This window comes from Aotus nancymaae, unplaced genomic scaffold (genome assembly GCF_030222135.1).
Source record: "Aotus nancymaae isolate 86718 unplaced genomic scaffold, 86718_ANA_hifiasm-v0.15.2.pri h1tg000059l, whole genome shotgun sequence".
NCBI classification, from domain to species: domain Eukaryota; kingdom Metazoa; phylum Chordata; class Mammalia; order Primates; family Aotidae; genus Aotus; species Aotus nancymaae.
Genome location: NW_026988473.1, coordinates 43,725,001 through 43,745,804, shown reverse-complemented (window position 1 = coordinate 43,745,804; position 20,804 = coordinate 43,725,001). Strand labels below are relative to the sequence as shown.

Sequence of the window (20,804 nt, the reverse complement as noted above, 5' to 3'; positions counted from 1 at the left end):
TCCTCAAGGATCTAGAACTAGAAATATCATTTGACCCAGCAATCCCATTACTGGGTATATATCCAAAGGATTATAAATTGTCCTATTATAAAGACACATGCACACGTATATTCGTTGCAATACTGTTTACAAAAGCAAAGAACCAACCCAAATGCCCATCAATGATAGACTGGATAAAGAAAATGTGGTACATATGCACCATGGAATACTATGCAGCCATAAAAAATGATGAGTTCATGTCCTTTGTAGGAACATGGATGAATCTGGAAACCATCATTCTCAGCAAACTGACACAAGAACATAAAACCAAATGTTGCATGTTCTCACTCATAGGCGGGTGTTGAACAATGAGAACACATGGACACAGGGAGAGGAACATCACACAATGGGGTCTGTTGAGGTGTGGGATACTAGGGGAGGGATAGTAGGGGGTGGGGATATTGGAGAGGGATAACATTGGGAGAAATATCTAATGTAGTTGATGGGGGGATGAAGCAGCAAACCACCATGGTATGTGTATACCTATGTAACAATGCTGCAAGCTCTGCACATTTACCCCAGAAATTAAAGTATAATTTTTTTAAAAAAAGAACATCTCTAGAAGATAAAACTTCCCTGGAGGAATTTAAGTAGGTCTCTAAAATAAGGAGTTCAGATATTCCAGGGCTGAGAGTTCACTATCGTTATTTCTACCTAGTTAGACTAGTAGTTAAAAGCCAGATGTATATTTTTGCCTAAAATATATATCAATATAAGAATGCATGTAAGTGTACACATGTGCATGTGAGTAAGTCCCCACTTACAACAGTCATCACATTTTGTATCTCATGAGAATATTGGTGCCTTACCCACATATCCATGGCCTAACACAGAAGTCACCTACTAACAGCTGCTTCTAACAATTGCTTCTTAGGCAAAAAGCTTGTCTCTCACCTGGGGCCTTTCTCTGCACAATAGCATTTCTACTCCCTTCTCTCCTCCCCTTGGTCGCACCAACCTCATTTCTTGTCATTCTTGACTAAGTTTCTGCCCATATGGGCATTACTTAAAACATTCTCTCCACCTTTTGTGCGAATTTTGTCTTCTTCAGAATCTCTGAGAACTCTCCAATAAATAGCCTCCCTAACTGTTCACTCTGCATATCATCAAACTCTCATCTGCATTACTGCAGTGGTTTCCTAACTGGTGTCCCTGTTTCTGATGTTCTCTCTCACAATCCACTCTCTACATAGCAGGCAATGTGATCTTTTAAAAACATAAATCAAATCATGTTACTCCCTTGCATAAAATTTTGTAATGACTTCTATTTACACTTGAAATAAAGTTTAAGCACCTCCTTGTAGCCTATGAGACTCCATAATATTTGTCATCTGCCTGCTTCCCTGATTTTATCTCATGCCATTCTCTCCCTTAGCAGTCACCCTGTTGTTTTCTGTTTCTCTAACATACAAACCAGAAGACTTTTGTACTTATTATACACTCTGGCTGGGTGTCTTCCCCAAATCTTTGCACAGTGATTCTCTTGTTATTCAAATTTCAGCTCAAATGTCATCTCCTCGAAAAGACCTTCTCCAGTCTTTTAAAGGAGTTATTCTCTATCACATTTTCTTACTTAATTTTCTTCATAGTACTTATCATTGTCTAAAACTGTTTCACTCTATAAGACTTCTTTATTATCTGTCCTACTACTAGGCTCTAAGCTATATGATAACAGAGATCTTATCTTTATCATTCACAAGTTAGTCCTTGTGCCTGGAACTTTAGTAGGTACTATATACTCAGGTATCCAGTGGTGATAATAACTCCTTTCTAAATTATACTCTAAAGCAAAAGAAAAAAAGTAACGAAGGGAAGGCTCAAAATAATGCGTACATCTCAATTATCTGTTTGATACAATAAGTAGCTGTATATAATTTGCACAAAAAACTGTATGTAATTGGCAGACAAGATCACTCACAATAAATAAGTTTATCTGTCCTTTCTACAGCTGTAATATTCAGCAGATAACCATTACACACAATATCATACACAGGTCACGAAACATTATCAGAAAAATATTCCTCTCGATGCTTATTAACATCAAAAAGAATAATATGTTGTATATTTTTCCACGAAAAAAATTATGCAAATTTATTCCAGCCTAATTAGTCAATCCTAATGAGAACAAAAACACATTTTAGTGGACAGTTTCAACATTCCTCTGCAAAAAAAGCTATTGGCACACTGGGTGCCATGATGAAAGTGGTAGTGGTTGTGGATAGAGAATATTTACACTAATTTTCCAACTTTCAAATGTCTCTCACCAATTAACATAGCACATTAAGTTTATAATTCAACAATTTGTTGTCTATGAAATAGGTAATTAGGATTAAAATCAGAATCTAAAACTTTTTATCTCAAACTGGTCCTTGAAATCCTATTTCTAAAATTTCTATTCTCCTTCTTTGCTTATGCCATTACAAATTATTTTTCTTGTTTGAACCTGTGTGGTCTCATATTTTGTTGCAGTGCCATCTCAAAATAATCAGAATTTTTACATTTAAAGATTCTTTTTTTTTCTAATCAGGAAGTGGGAATTAGCAGAACTTCTTTGCTTTGTCTTCACCTTCTCTGAAAGAAAAGTTCCTCTGTGGTCATGATATTTCAAAGTAAAACCCTTCCTGAAGCCAGGAGATAAGAAACTTTCAGGGCTTGTTTCTAACAGTTCATGAATGAGGGCCATGAGGGCCATCACAGATAGTAAATAACAATGGAAACTGTATAGTTACTGAGAAAAATTGTTGTTGTTATTTTTTAGATTTTCTTTTAAATTTTATTTTTTCACAACTATTTTTGGAGACTCAATTTTAATTACAGAATATGATCCATTAAAGAAAACTGCAAGTTTTACTTGATTTCATATACATCCTTTTTGACTTCATATTTATTTTAAAGTAGAATGAGGTAAAATGTTCATTAAATTTTACATTAGTGCAGTCCTCCCACTCCAACACACACTCATACATACACACACACAATATATGTAGGTTTGCAGGTCTGCCCAGAAACCTAAAATCGTTCTATTGTTTTTTTTTTCCTGTAAAGAAAAATTGGTTAGTGATATGATATTAACAGTATAAATCATTACAGGTCTGATGTTACAATTGTTACACATTATTGAATCTATCCAGTGAAAAAGAAGCACAAAGGGAATTTCCAAATGCAGCTGCTATTTCCCATTTGTTAAATCCTTTTATTACACCATATAAGTACACAGCTGGGAAATACTATAGAGTGGGAGTTAAAACAAAATATTTTGGCTTCCAGTCATTCGGAATACACAAAGGCTCCAGTGGAAACCAATACTTGATAGCAAAGGAAAGTGAAAGTTTGAAAACATGTCTAGCAAGTATGATTTCTTTTACATTAATATATAACTTATTTGTACCATTAAACCACTTTATGCTATCATAAATCACATGTAATATAAATTTGGTAGGAAAATTATTAATATATATTTTAAGATGAAATTTTAGATCATAAAAGTTGGAGAATAATGCACCAAAGCAACTTGGCACTTTTCAAGATACAAACAAAATTTTTCTTGGAAAAATAAATATAGTGTTCTCAAGGAAATAAAATTTGAACTGTATTATTTCTCCTTCTACCCATATTTTCCAGTGCTGTTACTTTTATTTGTCAAAGCCAAAATATATCTTAAACCTATCCTTTCTCTCTAGTCACTCTTCCTTTACACTAATCCAAGCCCCTCATCTCTCAACCTAAATTTCTGAAACAGACTCCCAATAGGTCTTCCTTCTTTCACTCTTGTCTCTCTCCCATCCATTTATTATATCACAGCCAGAATTTATCTGTCTGAAATGTTTTTGAATGCTTCAGACGTTTTCCATTGAACTTAGATCAAATCTCACATCCATAATGTTATCTCCAAGGTCCTGTTTGATATAGCCCCTACCAGTCTCTCTAATTATATCTTATGCTATATTGCATCCTCAGTCATAACTCTCCAGCAACAAAGGGCGTCTTTTATTTTGTGAAATTAAGCAGTAACTTCAAATACTTCATACATGCTGTTCTCTCTGCATTTTTACTATTTGTTCCTCTCTACCTGGTTAGTTCTTACCATGCTTGGCTCAGTGAGGGCATTCCTAACCATCTATTCTAAATTAGGTTTGCCCCATTATGTTCTCACATAACATTCTGTTCTTTCTCCTCACACATAGCACATATCACAATTTTAATTATATATTTATGTGTATATTTATTTAATTTCTATTCCCTCTCCTAGACTATAAACTCCATGAAGGCATGAATCATGTCTGCTTTGTTCAGCACTAGTCAGGACCTAATAGAATGCTTGACACATAGTTGGTACTCAATAAACATTTGCTGAAATAAAAATGAAACTTAGCTTCATTATCTTGCCAATAAGCAAGTAGCAGTGACTGGATATCTATTTCACCTTGGAGGTGTAAAATGAACAACTTAAGTTCAATCAGAAAAACAGTCTCACTTTATTACCGTCTTCCTACTCAGGAAAAATAAATCTTCCAGTGAATTTAATTGTACAATTTTGATCCCCTTAAAAACTAAAATTAGTCCAGAAACTATCTTTCAATATTCTGCTTCTCACCTACTGCTCCAGAGCACTGGCTATGTCTGCAAAATCATCTGGAAAAGAAAAATGTCTGCCTTCATAAATTGCTGAATTAAGTCTCTGAGACATAAAGCATTGAATCAGAATTTAATTATCTGTTATTAGTAGTAAAGGTATTGTAAATATTACCTTGTTTATGTTAAGAAATACAAATTTTGTCAGTGCCCACTTAAAATATTTTTCATTAACTTAACTTTTGTTAGCCAAAAATTAAGAAATGCAAAACAGGATTTAAAACTTCCAATCTAATAAATTATGTTAACATTTTAACCTCTTCTAGATGCTAAAAAAATTGAATATTTTTGCTTTAAACTAGATAATTAATGTCACTTACTATGGTTTCTGTTTTGACGGTTAGAGATGGAATTTAACATGGGAAAGCTGGCTAATATACTACATGTATTTGATGTTGTTTCTACTTTTCGAGAAAACTCCAGCAGTCTGATTGAATGATTCTAACGAGGTTTGCATGCCCTTTTGAAATTAATATATAGGCACATAAGAAGAAAAGCTTTATTATAAATCAAGAATGATCATTAAAAATGATAAATACCTGAATTTTCTCATTGACAATGTAGTCAACGTATTACCTCATTCACACATATTTGCTTAATTACATTTTTCAGTATTAATACATAGCCATCCTTTATTTGATCATACCGATTTTGTGCTATTACCAAGTTAATCACCTTAAATTCATGGATTGATAGTATAAGATAACCAATCCCCCCAGAACAATTAATCAATAAAATATCTTTTTGCACATTGGCCTAATAATGAACATATATACACTAAATCACAAACCATTTTTCAAGTTTTTTCAGTTATTAATATCTTAGTACTATGTACCTGGGAGTTGTTTCATGATCTAAACACAAATAACTCTAAGGTCATCTATTTCCCTAAAACATCTATTTATAATGAGGACGTACTAAGGAATGCATTTAGTAGCAGTGGTCACATTTTAAAAGCTCACCATTCTTTGCTGAGATGACAGAACGCTGTCCCAGTCAGCATCTTGTTGAATGGTATTGACAAGTGTTGGTAGCTCCTCAGAGTGAGGTTTGTTGTGCATTATGGGGTGCAGAGGCAGATGGGAGGCCACATGTTGATCACTGCTCTCCTCCTTTTCCCTTGAGGTCAAATCCTGGGTCATCGCATCCTCTCCATCAACTGCACAGGCAAATGGAGAGGTGGCTTGCTTGGAAGACATTCTTCTGCAGAAGGGAAACAGAATGGATTAAAAATGGCTGTCAATGACAAAAGAGTAAACCATCCCTTGCATTTGACTAGTTCAGGAAAAAAGGAAAGTTATTTAACTTTAGAGATATTTATGGTCCACTCTAAACCCCTGCAAAAGAACTCTCGGCTTATGTGTCTTGCTTTCCCTCTTTGCTCTTAACTCAGCAAACCTCTTCCCAGTAATTACTGCATATTGTCTCTCTTACAATCCATTAATGATTTTTTTACAGAGTAAGTTTTCATAATGGACAGGGTATGTATGTATATATTTTTCCTCCTAGTTTTCTTGACTAGATTATAAGCTTCTTGAGAGTATTTAAGTGATAGCAATGGAAAAAAAATGAATGAATGAACCGGCAAATGAGTCAGTTTGCAAGATGATTTGAAAGCACAAATATCCAACTTTCCCCTATGGTTTATGTAGGAATAAAAGAAGCATATGCAGGAAAATATAACCAGGAGAATAAATAATTATAATTAAAGTCCTAAGTAAATCTGATCCTGACTTCTTTGTTTACATCTTGTATTATGAGGGCTGGGCCTAACACTACTTAGTGCCATCTAAAGCTTTTTAAAAGACCTTTAAAATGAGTCAACTGTAACTTAACTTTTAAATGACATATTGATTGAGTGGCTGATACTGTTAGATTAGTTTTAAGGCAATTTTGTAGCATTTGAATTGAGTATCTGAAATAGCTATACCTCTATTTTATATTAGAAAGTATCCACAAGATTCAAAACATTTACTATAAAAATAGTAAAATGCCTACTGTGCATAATATTCAAAACCTCCAAAAACAATGCTGAACATTCATTTATATGCTCACAAATAAACATCGACTACATTCTGCATGACAAGGTCTCCATTCTGTGCTCTCATATAAAATCAGAAAATTGTGACTATTAAGTAGAATTTCAAAATGTTTAGAATATCACTTTAAAAAAATGAATTTCTTAGCAAAATGGTTAGAAAATAAAACAACTGAAACTTTACAACTTAACAGAGAGGCAATTGAATATTTTTTTCTAAAACTTTACATTGTTTTCGGTTTATTGCATCTTTAGCTCTAAAACTGCTGTGTAATGAAAGGAATAAAATCTCCACCTTAATTGCTATTTAACATTAATTGATTTCATACCATTTTTTCAAAAATGCACAAATCAGTTAACATAGGAAACCACATGAGCATTTTTCAAATTAGCAAATCATTAACTTGCTAGTACTGTTTCTACAGACAAATAAATACTGATTAAAGGGTCTAGAAATCTGAGATTAACAGTTAAATTTACAAATCTGTCACATGCTTTCATGAATATTGCAGTGAAGGAAATATCAAGTGCAAAGAAAAATAATTAAGTTAATTCCAACTTAAACAGTAGTTTTTATGTAGCAGCCCATGTTTCACATAGGATTTAACAGCTAATGCTAAATTTCTCACAATTAATGAGGGGGCTTAGATTTAGTATCCTACAGTGAAAAAAATTAATATAAGATCAGCTAGTCTAATTATGCACAGTTCTAAATAAAAGTATTACAAGCTTTTGAAGTGCTTTGAAACATATTAAAATGCTGATACCTACTTATAATAATCATTCTACAACTAGTAAAAATTATATCTATTAAATTTGATACTAGAAAATAAAATGGGGGAAAGAGAATGCAAAAGAATGCCTATAATTTCTTTGAGGAGAAATGAATTAAATGTTCTAAAGAGTGCTATATCAGTAGATCAGACAAATACATTCTTGACCAATTTATATCAATACTAACAAATGAACAAACATATATACGATTATGAAAAACGTAGCCAAAGTATGCTTCTTAGTATAATAGAATTACAATGTGGCTTACTTTACCGGTCCCATAACTACTATTAGTAAAACCAGGCAAATAATAACTGTTCTGCAAGTTTATCAAGGGCTTGCCACAAACAAGAGTGATTTCATAGTTCAGATACTGAAAACTTCGATAATCATTTATGCTAAAAACAAAAGAACGAATTTACTTCTGCTTTTTAAAATAGTTAAATACAATTGAAAGTCATGATCCAAAAATCAGTGACTTTAGTTCCTTCAACAAACATCCTCTTACTATAAAATGAATCGGCTCCTTCCAACAGCAATGTCTATGATTGTTGCTTTAGTATAAATTAATCACGACAAAACCCAAAATGAAAACAGTCTCTTAAGAATAATTTCAACTATAAACTGCACCAGTGAACAATAGTGCACAGTCCTAATTAAACACAACTCTGCAGCTGTAAAAATAGACTAAATCTATGAGTTGAGTTTAAAGGATGGTTTGTTAGAATGTTTTCTTAAGGAAGGCTGGGTCCTCAGTCTTAATCAGCCAATAAATTATTTCCTGCAATTACATTAAATAGAAAATTATCTTCAAATGGGGAGTGTTAATTGAAAATCAAAATTCAGAGGGAAGTTTAGAAATTACATGCTGAATACAATTAGAGAGGAAAGGCTTCACCTCTACTTCATCAACAGTCTTCTGGTGATTCCTCCAGTGACCATTCAAGAATCCTACCTATTTATAACATCACACAATTTGTCTTTTATTTTGCACCTACAAATACACATGTGTATCAAGATTGCAAATAAAACATAAGCTGCCAAAAAAAGCAATATTAACTCTGACTGTTCATCCTCAGTTCACACCATCGTTAGAGGAAAAGGAGACAGGAGAGGTAGGACAACAATCAAGGAAAACACACTCAATTTTGAAATCCCTTTCTTTAGCAAAGGAATTAATATTTTTTTGATTCCAAGAATATTTTACCAAATCATATTTTATTTAATTTCTTGTTTTTACTTTATTATAGTTCCCAAATGCATTGCTAGTGGAGAAAAAGATGGGTTTTGTTCTTAAAAGACCATAGGTATTTCCTTGAGCATTTCCTTTTGATAAAATTGTTGGGGTTTTTTTGTTTACATCCTTTTTTTTTATATTTTGTTTTGTTGTTGATTTTTGTTGGCTTTGGGTGCTGGTTTTGAGATTTTATGAATGTGCACAAATTATGCAGAGTTTATTAAATAAACTTTAGATTTGCTGATTATTAGATTTGACCCACTGATTTTTTGCATAATTACTTTATTAAATAATCCTGATGACATTTCATTCATTTCTTTACCTTAGCTTTCCCCTTTAAAACGTTTTACTAGACCAACCAAACTGTATGCTAGAAGCTTCAACAACACTTGACTTTTGGTAATGCCTTTACTATAACCGCTGTACCATAGCTACTCTCCTTTAGAAGCTCATAAATCAAATATACCCTAGTTTCAGTGTTTTTAAATGTCATGTGGATTGCTTACACTTATTTTAATACTCAATCAGTAATTTTCCATAGCAAAAATTTTCATCCCCACAGTACCTTACTCTAGCTGCTGCCTTATACAACTAATAAGCAAAAGAAAATCAAAATCCTTGTAGAAATGGTCAATTTTGATGTGACTTTACTTTGCTTTATTTTTGCACTATTATAACTTAAAAATCATTCAAATGAATTGTTTTTTTAATTTGTATTAAAAAAAATCTCCCTAGTTATACCCCCTGAAAACAGGGGTTTATAATGGAAGTGCTGACACAACCCTAACTAAAGCAGCGCAAATGTTGCCGCTATAATACACAAAATCAAGTTCTATTATTCTAAACTATCCTCGCTCATGGGATTTTTCTTTACTGTGCTCCCAGCCAAACTGCTGAAGCATGAAAAATTTAAATGCAATCAAATGCGCCCAATTCTACTTTACTAGAACAAGTGTCTACAGTGGTACAATCTTAAAAGGAGATGCAACAGATTTGTTTGGTGTTTTTTTTAACTGTTTATTTATAATACAGTGCATTGGAGATAAAATAAAAGAGGAAATTACACTCACATGGTACCAGTGTATTGACTACACAGAGTACATTATAATCAGAGAGAAAAACTACATTGTCAACTTATCACATTGGTTAAACAAGATGGTTTTCTGGGGCATAGCTATTATCAAGTAAAACCTTCAAAGAGAAGTAAATATCTTTGGGACACATAAAACTAAATTCCCATCATATGTTCCCCGAGTTTGAAATGTCTCTGCCCAACAGATCAAGTGAACTCCCAGGATACCAGGCCATTGGAAAGAACTTTGGGCTTAGGACTTTTGTAAATAAGACTGATGGAGATAAAGCCTCGTTACTGAGAATGTTCTCTAGGAAGTCAGTAGGAACACCTCTAGAAAGGTGATAATTGTTTTACTCCAAAACACCAGTACAAAGTCCAAATGTTTGGGCCATTACAAACTTACTTAGACAGTAAATTTATTTTCTGTTCTGCAACAAGAAATCAAAATTAGTTGGCCCAAGACTTTATAAAATGATGGGAATGCTGGATATGTGCCCATTAAGTCCTCTACTTCAGGGTATCAAATTTTCTATAACTTTTCTGATTTGACATTATTCTTTAAAAATGGTTATTTGTCCCAGCTACTCAGGAGGCTGAGGCAGGAGAATTGCCTGAACCCAGGAGGCGGAGGTTGTGGTGAGCCGAGATCGCGCCATTGCACTCCAGCCTGGGTAACAAGAGCGAAACTCCGTCTCAAAAAAAATAAATAAATAAATAAATAAATAAATAAATAAAATGGTTATTTGGAGATATATTTATATATATATATAGAGAGAGAGAGAGAGAGAGAGAGAGAGACTCTTGCTCTGTTGCCCAGGCTAGAGTGCAATGGCACGTTCTTGGCTCACTGCAAACTCCTCCTCCCAGGTTCAAGAAATTCTCCTGTCTCAGCCTCTCGAATAGCTGGGATTACAGGCACCCACCACCATGGCCGGGTTTTTTTTGTATTTTTTAGTAGAGACGGGGTTTCACCATGTTGGTCAGGCTGGTCTCGAACTCCTGACCTCAGGTGATCCACCTGCCCCAATCTCCCAAAGTGCTGGGATTACAGGCATGAGCCACCACACCCGTGCAAAATCAGTTATTTGTATATGTTTAAAGTCAGGATTATTTTTAAACAACTTCAAACTTTTAAATTTTCTCATAAGGCATAATCACTCAAAATTACATTTTTTAAAATTATAGCTTGAAAAGTATCCATCGTTCAAAACTATCATTTGAAACTTATATAACTATCAAAAAAAGCCATTGACTTGATCATAACAATATTTTTAACTGGATTTTTGAAAATATTTCCATTATTTTTATGATTATTATCAAACGGCATTCACATTCCAGGTATGTTACATTTATTCAAAAGAGGTCCTGTTTTTAACATAAAGCAACATTTTAATAGTTGGTTTACTTATTTAAAAATAAAATAAAAACTTCAGTCCAATATTCACATTTATTTTTACAGCTCAGCCCCAGGCTACCAAGGTAGACTCATTTCAGTTAGATAATTCACTGTTAATTTAATGCTGTACTTGAGCTGATACTGAGAAATAAACAATTAAGTTTCCAAAAATATAACACAGTGCCTCTCATTCTAAGGAACATGAGTAACAGATATGTTTATTAGCCAAAATGCACAATATCCAGGAACCTCTACAAAGGACACCAGTCCACCCAGCCTAGGGCAAAGAATGATTTTAAAACCCCCTTCTTGTATCTCTGATGTCCGCATTCAAGGATCTTGGGGAAGGGAGGGTTGCATGGTACATCCTAATTCTACACATTAAAATGAAGACATTCCTTTTAAAACTTTTCTCAATCCATTCCAGTAAAGTCTGAGGTTGCTTACTAATTATTTGTATTACTTTATACAACACTACCACATCCTCTCCTCCAATCCACCTCCAAACTTCCCTCTGCTTCTGCCAGACTTTTCTTTTTCTTCCATCTGTTTAACAAGTAATTTAGAAAATTCAGGTGAAAAGAAGGTAACTGTTTTCAGAATTACTTTAGAAAGTTATAAACCTATCTTCTAGAGTTTGTAGCAGCACTTTCAGAACAGATATGGTAATACCTGAGGACAATACCTGCTAGAAGAAAACTCCCTGATTTGAATTAGCTGTCAAATCAACGGAGATGAAGTAAATAAAATACACTGGAAGCCCTTGAAGTATGTCTAAGAAAGTGCTTAAATTAATGGATTTTGACTTTTCTAAGGGTCCAATTTTTCACAGCAAAGCACCAAAATTGTCTCCAAAGGCCCTCTGAGCTTCTTACAAAACAAGAACTACCTGGAACAGATTCTTCTTCAGTCATCAAAGTTTGTGTTTCTAGAGTTTATATTTAGCTGACAATATTGCTGTCACTTTATGTAGCTTAAGACTGTTCTTTGGACTAGAGCTCATATGTCTTGGAATGCTTTGACTCATGAATTGTTTCTCCTGATAATGTTACATCACGTAACTACTTCTGTCAAATTGGTTAGTATCTGTTGGAACAGACAGGCAACTAGCCTAACGACTGGCCTGCTGACTGACTGCCTATGGAAAACCTATAATTATTAAGTGTCCCTGAGTATCCAGTTTCTTCCTGGGATCAAAACAACTTGACTTCAAGTAACCACTATCTATACTTTACTTGATAGAAATAATACGGTTTTCTCACAGTTTATCTACCAGTAACTTTGGGATTTTTGCTTTGGAAAGCCAGGCCCAGATTTTACAAATAAAATCAGTGACTTAAACAGTAAGAGTAAAACCAAACAATGGCTACTATAAATATACACTAACTTAGAGGATTTTAATCAAGCACAATGACTTTATAGCTCAATGAAAGACCTCTGTGTGGCCGGAGTGAAGGAAAGCTGTCTAAAACAATAGCAGAATGAATTTATTTATATAAGTTCACTTTGAACTTCCTCTTCATATAAATGAGAACCATAGTTTTTTAAGTGAATAAACAGACATGTCTCTGTCAGCTTAAAACTGACCCACTAATATGAAAGCCCAATTACAGGATATCTTATCCAATTATATTAATAAAAATCATAAACCAGAACAATAACTTCTCAGAGACAAAGTGTAGGAAGCTGTCACTGTATACTTTTCCATTCTTAGCTCTAGTTTCCCTCTTTAGTATTTTCAGAAAAAAAGAGAAAAATGAATATGGATACTATATAGATTGTTTCAAAATATGAAAATTCACACACAGTAACAGTGAACGAAATTATATAAAGAAGCTCATCACTGAAGTTCTCCTTTAGCTAAATAAGGCAATATACCAAGTCCACTCTTCTATGTGATGAAATTAGGTATAAATTTCAGGTTCCTATTCAAAGAAAGAAAAGAAAAAGAAAGAAGAGGGAGGGAGGGAGGGAGGGTAGAAAGGGAGGGGAAGGGGAGGAGCGAAAAGAGAGGACGAGATAAAAGGGGAGGAGAAAAACAACCATGGTTTTGCAGTTCATTTTTGGTTTGTCTACTTAATGAAAATCTCATTGTACAAGCCTGAAAACCATTTCCAGCAGGCAAAATATTTCTGATTCAGCAGAGGTTACACAAGCATCAAAGCAGTTAAATATAGGTGCCAAGCTGCATTGCCAGGAGCTCTTAGTACCGTGAGTTAGTGTTACCTGACAGCTTAGTGAATATAAAATTACTTGTTTCTCCAATTGAAGACAATCAAATTGTCACCTTCCATTGTAATAATGCACAACTAGTGATCAGCAAAGTGCAAACATAATTACCATGAAGAAAACAAAAAATCAAATCTAAATCTCTCAACAGAGTAAACACATCTATCTGCTTCCCAAAAAAGGGAGTGCATTTTAATCCTGAATGCTATGATGCAATCTTCCTGTTATTTAATAACAAGATTTATTCATCTTAAATTAAATAAAAATGAAAAACAACAAGAAACACCAATTCATAAAAAGTGACTACAAATACCAATAAGAGCACTACAACTTTCCAGACATTTCCAGGCACAAAGGCCTACAAGTTGTATCACAACCATTTGAACCTATATCATTAAACTGTATGTAAGAGCATTTTCCATTACAAAGACTTTGTTTGTAGAGATGTCTTTCTAGCCTAGGAATCTTCCTAAAGGTTGAGAAGAACAGGCAGGATCCAATCTCAAAAGCTTTTGCCTTAATTTTTCCTTAACAGAGAGTTACGCTTTATTTTTGTCTTCTAAAGTAGCTTATATTTTTGATGTTGAAAATTCATCTCATGAAAGTGATTTAATATCTTTATACAAGTTTAGAAAAATAACCAAGCATAGGGCATATATCCACAACTATTTTTGAGACACTCAGCATCTGGAATTCTCATCCAAATTTGGTGACCATATTGGCTCACTATCAAAGGGATCTCAGTAACCTGAAGCTAAATTAGTATTAAAGGACTTAAAATTTGACACGGTTCTCCTACACTCCAAAGATTCCTAAGATACAAATTAAAATAAATAGAATTAATATAGATAATGCTCAAAAAAAATCGCATTTTAAAAGCTCTCTTAGAAAAGTAAATTCATTTCATAACTAACTCAAGATTTAAGACATTCAGATTTACATTATTCCTTCCAATACAGCGAAAACTCTAATTATTCTCAAAATACTCTTAAATATAGGGGTTTCGTCCACCAATAATGTCTTTTTTTTTTTTTTTTGAGACGGAATTTCGCTCATTACCCAGGCTGGAGTGCAATGGCGCAATCTCGGCTCACCGCAACCTCTGCCTCCTGGGTTCAGGCAATTCTCCTGCCTCAGCCTCCTGAGTAGCTGGGATTATAGGCACGCACCACCACGCCCAGCTAATTTTTTGTATTTTTAGTAGAGATGGGGTTTCACCATGTTTACCAGGATGGTCTCGATCTCTTGACCTCGTGATCCACCCGCCTTGACCTCCCAAAGTGCTGGGATTACAGGCGTGAGCCACCGCGCCCGGCCAATAATGTCATTTTTATCAGAAAATATGTCCTACAGCTAGGCCAGGCATGGTGGCTCACATCTGTAATCCCAGCACTTAGGGAGGCCAAGGCTGGTGAATCACTTGAGGTCAGGAGTTTGAGATCAGCCTAGGCAACATGGTGAAATTCTGTCTTTACTAAAAATATAAAAATTAGCCGGGTGTGGTGGTGTGTGCCTGTAATCCCAGCTATACAGGAGGCTGAAACAGGAGAATTGCTTGAAATGGGGATGTGGAGGTTGCAGTAGGCTGGGAGCATGCCTCTGCACTCCAGCCTGGGTAACAGAGCAAAGAAAGGGAGGAAGGGAGGAAGGGAGGAAGGGAGGAAGGGAGGAAGGAAGGGAAGGAAGGAAAGGAAGGGAAGAAAGGGAAGGAAAGGAAGGAAAGGAAGAAAGAGAGTAAAAGAAAGAAGGAAAGAGGGAAAGAGAGAAAGGGAGAAAGAAAGAAAGAAAGAAAAAAGAAAGAGAAAGGAAGAGAGAGGAGGGAGAAAGGGGGAAGAAAAAAGGAAGGAAGGAAGGAGGGAAGGAAGGAAAGAAGGAAAGAAGGAAGGAAGGAAAATATTTCCTACAGCTAATGTCTGATATGCCTTACATTTCCATTTTAACCATTTTATTTTCAAAATATTTCTTATTGCTAACACCTGATATGTCTAATATTCCATTCCATTTTTAGGATAGATACTTCTATTCTAAATAACATCATTTATGATCATTTAACACAAAAATGGACCAGTTTAGCAAAAAAGTGAAATGAATTGAGGACCATCAAGAGCATAGGCTCCCCTGAGCTTGAATCTTAGAATACAAATTCAGACATTGATAATCTACTATCTCCTTCCTTAGAATAATGCTTTCATCTGGTATCAGTCTCAACTGGTGTTTCTCAATTTTGCATTGTGTTCCTCTTTCTCCATTTCTCTATTTTATTATGAAGGGGTAGACGAAAGAGCAAAATGAAGACACTGGCTGAACATCGGTGGCTCAATCAGAAGCAAAACAAAGATAGCAAGAAACAGGAGAAAGGGGAAGTCCAATCTCTAGCTGCAAGTTTTATTATGATTTAAGAGAACTTTCCGGATGTAAGAAATAAGACTTTTAGAAAAATATCTTTTTCCTTGCTCTTAAAACCTTCAAATAATATAATGCATTTTTTTCCAAGAGACACTTCATATAAGCTCAACACAATAAAAACCTCCCAGGCAAAGGAGTCTGCAATCAGTGTTTTCTAAACTTCAATGATGGGTAATTTAATCAATTCCTGAAATCATACTCCTACAGAGTATTTCTTACAATACAGTAAAATAAAAAGTATTAATGAGAGGAAGAAAAGGAAACCTCTTGTCAGAGATCTTTCAGACCCTGGGAGATAAATGCTTGCATAGCACAAGCTTATGGTAAATGGGAAAAAAGAGAACTCATTAAAATATTTTGTTTAATTAAAAACCAAGTTTATTCTGTATATTTCATGAGGACAGGGCTCATGTTTGTCTTGTTCATTGCTGGATCCCCAGTGCCCTGCACAGTGCACAAGATACTGTAGACAATCAATACTATGGGAAAGAGGGAGGAAAAGGCAGAGAGGAAGAGATAAGCAAATAGCTTATTGTTTTAAATTAAAGTGAATAGATAATCACAGAAAATACTACTCCATGTTAATACTGACAACCTAAACATTATCCTTTGTCTATACTCTTTTCATCAAGCATCTTATTAACATTTAAGTCATAAGATTATTTTATCCATAGCCCGAACACTAAACTCTCTCATCTCACTGAAATGCAACAGTCCTCAAATGACTGTGAAGTACTTATACCAAGGTATGCTCTGCAATTTCACATTAAACACTTTAAAACTAGATTAATCACTATTTTCCTCAACACCTCCCCTCATTCATCCACACCCAGAAGAGTACCACTCTCAGAATCATCAAAGTTCAAAACATGAACACTGTATCTACCTCCTCATTTTTATCCTTGCTTCTCAATGCCAGCCTATCATGAAGCTCCATCAGCTCTTCCTTATTGTTTCTTATGCTCACCTTTCTTACCATACTTATAATCACCTTAGCACAGAGCTTTTTCACACCTCATACCTAAACTCTTACAACAGACTCTAAAGTACTTTCTCTATTTTATTAACTCCTCCACCAAATCAATCTTACTGCCACTCCCTTCATCAGGCCACTCTCTTGATCAAAAAACATCAGTGGCTCTCTCCTGATGACAGAATAAAGTCCAAACTCTGACCCTGGCATTCAAGGCCCTCCATCCAGATACACCCAATCTTTATAAATCTGTCTTCACCACTCAAAATTCACTTATTGTTGCCTCCTAGCCTTTGCTCTGCTTGTCTCTCCCTAATTCCCACACTTTCCTTTCTTACTGCCAGGAAACCAACTGAGACTATTCCAGGTAAGTATGATCTATCCCTCTTCTGATCACCTCTAATAAGATCTCTGAGAAATTATTTTTATATCATTCATTCAACACTTAATGCATATTAATTCACATAATCTTTTTAAAATGTATGATACCATTATATTTTCTAAGTAACCCCAACTGCATTACAAACTTTTCAAGGGTGAGAACAAAATCCTAGGTTTCTCTGCATTCCCACAATACCTAGCACAATGTTTTGTGCAAAGAAAACACTCAGCAAGTATTTCCTAATTATTTAAATATTATTAAATTTATAGGCAGAAATAAATTTAGGGTATTATCTTCAACCAGAAAAGAGTAGCCATGAAAAAGGACTTAAAATAAATTGGCTTTCTGGAGGTGTCTCCTCTTTGCACACACACTGAACAATAAATTCATCTCATATTTTAAAAGTTCTACATATTCCCTGGCAAAAAAACAGCCTCTAAAAATAATCAGTTTATGTTGTCAGAAACATTAAATAAGTATGGATAAATGGATGAACCAATGGATAGTTGATAGATGGATGGATGGATGGATGGATGGATGGATGAACGTTAGAGAGATGGCTAAAAAGATACATAGATAATTTTTACTAGATGCCTAGAAAATACCAGACAGGCACTGTGCTAAGCACTGCTACATGTATTATTTCATTTAGTTCTCAGAGCAATTCTAGAAGTTAAATAATGTCATTATCTATGTTTCCTGATAAGAAAGCCAAGGCACAAAACTGTTTATTAAAACAATAAAAAGTGAAAACTTGCTTAAGGTCATACCTAGTAAATACAGAAGGCAAAATTTCAACTCAAGGTTGTCTAATGCCAGGGCAAATGCTATTAGAATTAAAAGTTTCTGAAATTGGCCGGGCGCGGTGGCTCACGCCTGTAATCCCAGCACTTTGGGAGGCCGAGGCGGGTGGATCACGAGGTCAAGAGATCGAGACCACCCTGGTCAACATGGTGAAACCCCGTCTCTACTAAAAATACAAAAAATTAGCTGGGCATGGTAGCACGTGCCTATAATCCCAGCTACTCAGGAGGCTGAGGCAGGAGAATTGCCTGAACCCAGGAGGTGGAGGTTGCGGTGAGCCGAGATCGCGCCATTGCACTCCAGCCTGGGTAACAAGGGCGAAACTCCGTCTCAAAAAAAAAAAATTTCTGAAATCTAAATTAAATAAATTATTAACTATTTTCAATTATTATCTGAATTATTCCTTACCTATGTATACCATTCCTGTAGATTTTTATTTTTAATATTCTGGTTATATATTCTAAATACTAATTTAATCAGAGCTTAGTAAAAGGATTTACTGTCTTTCTTTTCTGTCTACTTCTGGAGTTTGAGATATTTAATTACTAGTTAACAACTTTAAAAGAGAGAGAGAGAAACGTAGAGCAGGTAATTCTCTAACCAATCCATTTAACTCTCATTCTGGGCAATCTGACAACAAAATTGGTTAAGGAAGTAGTTAAAGCTACTGACACACACGGCTGGGAGGTTCACTGTAGTTTCTGCACAGTAATTTTCTAACAAATATTTGTTGGTTGTTAACTATCCATGCTTTTCCTAGCATGCTATTTCTGGTTAGCCTAGATGTTCAATATTTAATTATATTCTTATATAGACAATTATGAAATAAAATAAGAATGTCACTGCCCGTTTATTTCAAGGCCCAGAGAAATATGAGATCCGATTTCTACTTTCCAGCTGTGACCAGAGAAACCACACCAGCTATATCAGACACAACTGGAGCTGTTTCACTACAAAAGTCGGTGTTGAGAACAGCCTTGAGAGAATATGAGATGAGGAGATTGAACAATATGTATTTAACACACTACCCGTCTAGGGTTGATTTCAGGGAATGCAGAGTAATTTAGATACCCTCTTAAAACATGACTACTATATAACATTACATATATCCTAAATTCTGAGGAAAAGAAATAGAAAAGCCTCTCACATGAGGACATGAATTTTTATAAACTGTAATTGTTTGTGAAAGCTGAAGAAAGGTTTTTGCCACCAACCCAAATTTCCACATTTTTTTATACACACCAAACAGTTTAGTTTCACAAATAATTAAAGTGCTGCTATCTTGTATTTCTCCCTCTGTACCTCCACTACATCCTCCCTTATAGTTGTTTGCTTTAAATTTCTCACTTGCATTTGCTGGAATTATCATAAACAGCTCCAGGAGAACATGAGAATCCAATTGTTTCCATGAGTCATTGCACAGAATTGTTTGAGTTATCATTATAAAAGACAAGTATGACTACCCGCTGTCTTGCATACCTAAGGGATTCTTTACCAAGTACATATTTGCACACCTACCAACATACAGAATTTCTGATTTTCCCAAGATATGGTGTTTGCTATGGGAAAAAATTCTGCATTATTTATCTGGTCCTGTACTTTCTTCTCATATAACCACCACCTCCACCTCACAATTTCCTAAATTGAGTAGTCAACTTTTACATTTATCATGCCTAATCTATCAGCTTTTTAGATTTCTTCAAAAGTAATTCTTTATTTGCATCCATGGTGCCTAGAACTGAAAAACTACTTGCTACAGTCTTATCAGGATCTATTGCCAGAAGGAAAAGTACAGTATAATAGAAAGGTTTAGAGGAAGGATTTAAATCTCATTTACTAGATCTACGAACTTGAGAAGTTACTTAACTCTCTGAGACTCCATGTACCCATCTATCAAATTAGGGACAATACAACTTCCTTGAAAAGTTGTTGTGAAGATTAATTTAATATATGTGCAAATACCTGGTATTTGGCAGTTATGAAACAAATGCTAACTTTCTTTAAAGAAAACTTCACAGAAAAATAGTTTGACTCAAACAAAAACAAATTAAAATACTTAAAGAAAAAGATTCTAAATTTTTACAAGTCACAATAAATAAAAATTCCAGGGAATATAAGTTTTCCAGACCCAATATACTTGTGACTCAATGCTGAGTGAACCAATCAATGACTAGGACCATGCCAAGAGAATAAAAACCACGGGATAAAAATATATATGTTACTGTTTGCCAAAAGAAGAGCAGATGAAAGGGAATCACTTTTTACACAGGAAAGACCAAAGCTTACAGCATCTGCTGCTGAGAACTGTATTCCTAAAGACAATAGAGTCCTGAGCTGTGGGTACCCATTCAAACCTCCTATTATTAACCTCTTTCCTTGATTTTCAACTAAAACGGTCCAAGTATTTGGAGACTGTAACCCATTTGCTCAGAATTAATTTTTAAATAGAAGCAATCCTGCAGTATACTAAAATTAACTTGACAATAAATAAAAAGTCTGAGTTACCATATCCTATGAAATACAGGAATACCATTCAAAGCCTGATTATTTGCTTGTCTATTTGAAAAACTCTTGCCCTGATGCATCAGTGCTCCCCAGACCAATATTAAATGTTCCAAAATGTTACTTGTTTCACACCAGTTTTTCAATTTCTAAATCAGGTCTAAAATCAAGTTCCTACTAGTGTACTAAAGAATCCGAGCACATTCTCATGAGCTGATTGAAAGTAGCTTACCCTATAATTCTCTCACAATTCACTTTATAAAATCAACTTGAGGATTCATAGATATCCTAGCCTGACTGTTTGGTATATTGGTGAA

The 20,804-nt window shown here is 34.6% G+C and overlaps 1 protein-coding gene across 21 annotated transcripts in view; it reads right to left on the bottom strand.

Annotated features, from left to right (window-relative positions):
* The window catches only part of SOX6 (SRY-box transcription factor 6), a 665,386-nt gene that overhangs the window by 380,525 nt on the left and 264,057 nt on the right, over positions 1-20,804 (bottom strand). For all 21 annotated transcript variants that reach the window (XM_012456568.3, XM_012456580.3, XM_012456567.2 and 18 more), the window contains one exon: positions 5,634-5,874. In XM_012456568.3, the coding sequence (XP_012311991.2) occupies positions 5,634-5,870 (237 nt within the window). In that variant the 5' untranslated portion in view covers positions 5,871-5,874. The remainder of the gene's footprint in view (positions 1-5,633; positions 5,875-20,804) is intronic.